This window comes from Colobus angolensis, unplaced genomic scaffold (assembly GCF_000951035.1).
Source record: "Colobus angolensis palliatus isolate OR3802 unplaced genomic scaffold, Cang.pa_1.0 Scaffold250, whole genome shotgun sequence".
Classification (NCBI taxonomy): Eukaryota; Metazoa; Chordata; class Mammalia; order Primates; family Cercopithecidae; genus Colobus; species Colobus angolensis.
In genome coordinates, this window is record NW_012115711.1 from 1807171 (window position 1) to 1812787 (window position 5617).

The 5617-nt window shown below is 50.5% G+C and overlaps 1 protein-coding gene across 1 annotated transcript in view; it reads left to right on the plus strand.

Moving 5' to 3' along the window:
* The window catches only part of GNL3L (guanine nucleotide binding protein-like 3 (nucleolar)-like), a 39697-nt gene that overhangs the window by 28124 nt on the left and 5956 nt on the right, over positions 1 to 5617 (plus strand). The window contains exons 10-14 of the mRNA XM_011946577.1: positions 749 to 836; positions 1658 to 1832; positions 1922 to 2064; positions 2377 to 2513; positions 4647 to 4774. Coding sequence (XP_011801967.1) covers positions 749 to 836; positions 1658 to 1832; positions 1922 to 2064; positions 2377 to 2513; positions 4647 to 4774 — 671 coding nt within the window. The remainder of the gene's footprint in view (positions 1 to 748; positions 837 to 1657; positions 1833 to 1921; positions 2065 to 2376; positions 2514 to 4646; positions 4775 to 5617) is intronic.

Genomic DNA, 5617 nt, shown 5'->3' on the forward strand with positions numbered 1-5617 from the left:
GAGAGAGAGAGAGAGAGAGAGAGAGGCAGAGACTTCTATGCATGGCGATATTTAGAATGAGAATGACCTAGAGAGAGGGAGGCGGGAGAGAGGTGTGCAGAGGCTTCATGCACGAGAGGTATACTTAGACATATACTTTTTTTTTCTTTAGGCAATCAGCTTTCTTGGGTTGAAACAAGTATATGCTTGAGACAATAGTACACACATGTAAATTGAGCACATACAGAAAGAGAACGGTGAGAATGAGGCCCAGTGAGGGGAAACACAAAGACATCCACAGGCTGAGAATGGCTGACAGATGCCCAAACAGCAAAATACACACCTCAGGTAGACAGCTGCACAGAGAGACTGGCATCTGGAGATGACTTCCATCCCCATCCGTGGAATGATACACCCAGACAGGTTGTTCTCTGTTTCTTAGACATTTCTTGATATCCACCTTCTGTTGGATTGTGCCACTGAGGCCTTGCATTAAGGACCTCTGCCTGGCTGATTGTGGGTGGGAGGTTGGTGTCATATCTAGAGAGAGGGACATACCTATCTAGCATGCTCACAAATGGAGGGGAGAGGTAGAAAGGCCCTGTAGGGGCTTTGTCAGGGCCTGGGGTGGGAAGGGAGGAGGCCAGGCTCAATTTTTTGGTTTCCCCATGGCCTGGTTACTGCCCCTGGCTGGGCCTCCCTCACACAGGCTGGCCTGAGTGTTCCTGAGGGCCTCTTCTGCCCTGAGCCATCTGCTGCTACTTTGTAGGTCTTCCCAATGTTGGGAAGAGCAGCCTGATCAATAGCCTGAAGCGCAGCCGCGCATGCAGCGTGGGAGCTGTTCCTGGAATTACCAAGTAAGCACCTGCCTGCTCCCTCACTCCACAATTCCTTGACTCTACCATTTTCCCCCAACTGCCATGCCTTCAGCCCCTGTCCCTTTCCTTATCGTGGACCATCCCCTGATGCTTTCCCCAGGCATGGGAGTCTCATAGCCCTCATTTTCCTGACACACCCTAGGTGTAGGCAGGTCCCCAGATGGGTGGTTCCGATTAGCGCCTTGAAGCTTCTGAATAACCATGCAAGATTGGGCTGCTAATGGGAGCTCTGTTGACTGGATGAAGCAGCTGAGGCTTGGAGAGTCAAGCTTGCCCAAGGGTCCTGCAGCTCAGTCCCCAGTGGCAGATGCTAGATTAGAAATAGTCTCGGCCGGGCGCGGTGGCTCAAGCCTGTAATCCCAGCACTTTGGGAGGCCGAGGCAGGCGGATCACGAGGTCAGGAGATCGAGACCATCCTGGCTAACACGGTGAAACCCCGTCTCTACTAAAAAAATACAAAAAACTAGCCGGGCGAGGTGGCGGCGCCTGTAGTCCCAGCTACTCGGGAGGCTGAGGCAGGAGAATGGCGTGAACCCAGGAGGCGGAGCTTGCAGTGAGCTGAGATCCGGCCACTGCACTCCAGCCTGGGCGACAGAGCGAGACTCCGTCTCAAAAAAAAAGAAGTAGCCTCAAGTCTGTAGAGCCCCAGTCACCCCTCCTCCAGCTCTATATCTCTCCACCTTCATCTCTAATAACACCTTCCCCTCACTCCTTTACATCCCCACATCCCAGACCCACCTTCGTGATTGGGGCCTCTACGATGCCAGCCACATCCAATCTTTCTTCTTCCCTGCCCCCAGATTCATGCAGGAGGTCTACCTGGACAAGTTCATCCGCCTGCTGGATGCTCCAGGCATTGTCCCAGGGCCCAACTCAGAGGTGGGCACCATCCTGCGTAACTGCGTCCATGTGCAGAAGCTGGCAGACCCTGTGACCCCAGTGGCGACCATCCTGCAGCGCTGCAACCTGGAGGAGGTCTGCAGCAGAGCCCTGGCCGATGCCCTGCCCTACTCCAAGGGCCCTTCATTCTTCCTCATGACTTCTCTCCTTCCTCCCGTCACCAGATTTCCAACTATTATGGCGTCTCTGAGTTCCAGACCACTGAGCACTTTCTTACGGCAGTGGCCCACCGTTTGGGGAAGAAGAAGAAGGGAGGCTTATACAGTCAGGAACAGGCGGCCAAAGCTGTCCTGGCTGACTGGGTGAGGTGAGGAGGAGGTTAGGGGTAAGGGTGAGGCCCACTGGGAGCCTGGCTCCACAAAGGCTCATCTGTGCTTATTGCCATTGGGGCAGCTTGACTTCCTGGGTCTTGGGGCAGAGGATGGCCAAGGTGCCAGGTCATGTCCTGCTCGAGACTTTATGCCCAGTGATTATCCAGCAACTCAACTCCTTGTTCAGAAGCCACTGTCTGGGTTTTCTTGTTCCCTTACTGTTTCTGGCCTGCAAACTCATCTTCTCTTGGATTGTCATTGGTTCTCTCAGTGACAGCACCACTAATCTCCCCTATTTCCCAATGCAGCGGGAAGATTAGCTTCTATATACCACCACCACCCACTCACACTCTGCCTACCCATCTCAGTGCTGAGATTGTTAAGGAAATGACCGAGGTCTTTGATATCGAGGATACTGAGCAGGCCAATGAAGACACCATGGAATGTAAGTGTGGGCAGGGTGGGTCCACTTGGTCTTGCACTAGTGGGGCCACGCAGACCTGGCAGCAAATCCCACATTTGACCTCCCGCTTCCTTGGCCCTACTTGGGCTTTGGGCACGTTGCTTAAGCAGCTCGAGGCCTAATTTCTTTTCCTGCAAGGTGGGGAATTCTAATCTGGCCCTGGCAGGGAGGGTGGGGGTTAGGGGGAGGGTGGTTGCGAGCTTTTGGTAAATATGAAAGAAGGTACCTGGTACCCATTGAGGTGCTCTGGAAATGTGAGACTCCATTCCTGTCTCTTGGGACCTGGAATGGACTGAGACGTTCTCTCAAAAACTCTCTAATGTTGCCTTAGGCTTTTTCACAACCATTTCAGGTCCATTTCTAGATTTTCCTTCTTACTCCCATTGGTGAATAAGGTACCCAAGTCACAGAAAGCTGATATTTGCCAAAGGATGTCAGCAGAGGTGCGTTTGACCCGGTTCTCCTGCCCTGTTGAAGACTCTTCCAGCTCAGAGGAGCTGGGTGTCTAAAAGTATAGACTGCCTGGATTCAAATCCGAGCTTTGTTTCCTCTTTACTGTGTGATGCTAAACAAATTACTTCGCTTCTTTGTCTCAATGATGTTATCTGTAAAATGGGGACAATAAGTCCACCCGATAAGGTAGTTATGAGGATTTATTTAATATGTAAAAGACATTTAGAACAACAGTGCCTGGCATTTAGTAAATAGATGGTCAGTAAATATTAATTTTTATTAAGATGCTTATTTGCTGGGGAGCAGAGATGTGACTCTCAGAAACTCCTGAGAATGTTTGCTCTCCTCAGATATTACTCTCTGCAGCCCTGGCTTGTGGCTCCCTGCTTCATTCTCTACACTGCCTAAGGAAGGTATCCAGTGCCCTCTGGGCTTGTCTATAGACATTATGGGGTAGTTGAGGAAGCCTTGGCTAGCCTGGCTTCTAGATACTCTATTTTTTTCTCTTGAGGTCCAGTAGTTTTCCTTCTCTGGATCTTTTAGTGTCCTTGTATTACACACGAGGTTAAGAGGACTTGCCTGCTTTCTAGTTTATATCCCATGTGGCTTTGGGCAAGTCATCCCCCTGTCTGAATTTGTTTCTTCTTTTTTTTTTTTGAGGCAGAGTCTTGCTTTGTTGCCCAGACTGGAGTGCAGTGGTATGATCTGGGCTTACTGCAGTCTCTGCCTCCTGGGGTCAAGTGATTCTTGTGCCTCAGCCGCCTGAGTAGCTGGGACTAGAGGTGTGCACCACCATGCCTGGCTAATTTTTTAATTTTTAGTAGAGATGGGGTTTTGCCATGTTGGCCAGGCTGGTCTCGAACTCCTGGCTTCAAGCAATCCACCTGCCTTGGCCTCCCAAAGTGCTGGGATTACAGGCATGAGCCACTGCACCTGGCCTTAGTTTCCTCCTCTGTTAAGTAGGGCAGTTGAGAAGGGTTTGAGCTTATGTTCTTATGATGATGCTTGACTCTGGCGGGATGTGAGGGCAAGAGGTGCTCCATCACTGAGAATGCATTTTGGCGAAAGATTGAGGTCTGAGAAATTGAGAGGACAGTGAGGAACAGGTTAGTGGTGAGCGTTTTCTGAAGGAGGTGACCCTAGTGATGGATCTTGAAGGGTGAGTAGGGATTAGAAGGCTAAGTGTAGGGAATAGGGGCAAAATTATACAAGCAGGCATAAGGGTAGTGGGGCACAGGGCAGTGGGCACATCTGAGGGTTGCGGTAGAGGCCAGCTCCAGGCAAGGGACCAGAGAGAGGAGGAGAAAGTCTGGTCCTGGGGAGGGAATCCTAGTGCCTGCCATTTACAGAGCAGCATCTTGGGCCAGAGCATTGCAGACATCTGCTATGTCTCACAGCAGCCCAGTGTTAAGAGGGCTTGTGGAATTCCCATTTTCCAAATGAGGAAGCTGAAGCTCTGAGTCCAGCTCCCAGCAAGTGAATGTCCTACTGCAAAACCCATGCGTTTAATTCTTAGTCATGTGGCCTCTCAGCAGGAGTGAAAAGTTCCTGCACCTGACTTCCCTGGGAAGCATCTGTGTATCCTTTTCATTGAGGCCTGACCAGGGGGTCTGGCAACAGAGGGGAGCCAAGGCCCTGACAGTGGTGTTGGTTGTGTTAAAGGCTTGGCCGCTGGAGAATCTGATGAGCTGTTGGGTGACACGGACCCACTTGAAATGGAGATCAAGTTGCTCCATTCTCCGATGACGAAAATAGCAGATGCCATTGAAAATAAAACCACCGTGTATAAGGTACCTGTCATCTTTGTTCATGGCAACCCTCTTCTCTCCCCAGGGCTCTGGGAAGTGGTCAGTCTCTTTTACCTGCCTTTCGTGTGGTGAGATGTGGGTGATTCACTTGCTCCCAGTGGGCTTCTGGATGCCTGGCCTAGTGCATCCTTTATCAAGCAATGACAGGTCCAGGAAGCAGGTATGCTCTGTAAGGCAGCTTTCCCAGCCCTGGTTCTAGCCCATAGAATAGGTATCACTGTCTAGCCACTCAGTTGTCCAACTTGCAAATGACTCTTTCTTCTCCCTAACTAGTACCAGGATTTTTTTTTTTCTTTTGAGACAGAGTCTTACTCTGTCACCCAGACTGCAGTGCAGTGCCGTGATCTCGGCTCATTGCAACTTCCTCCTCCCAGGTTCATGTGATTCTCTTGCCTGGGCCTCCCAATTAGCTGGGATTACAGGCATGCGCCACGACACCCGGCTAATTTTTGTACTTTTAGTAGAGATAGGGTTTTGCTATGTTGGCCAGGCTGGTCTCGAACCTCTAACCTCGGGTGATCTGCCTGCCTTGGCCTTCCAAAGTGCTAGGATTGCAGGCATGAGCCACCACGCCTGGCCTGGGATCTTATACTCTGTCAGTCACCAAGACCTATGTCTTCTCCCTCCTAAATCTTTTGACAAGCTTTTCATTTCATCCGTACCATTCCTGTAACCCTAAACTAAACTTCCAGCCCTCACTTACTTGGACATATGTCCCAAGGTTGGTTGGTTTCTTTCTTTCTTTCTTTCTTTCTTTCTTTCTTTCTTTCTTTCTTTCTTTCTTTCTTTCTTTCTTCCTTCCTTCCTTCCTTCCTTCCTTCCTTC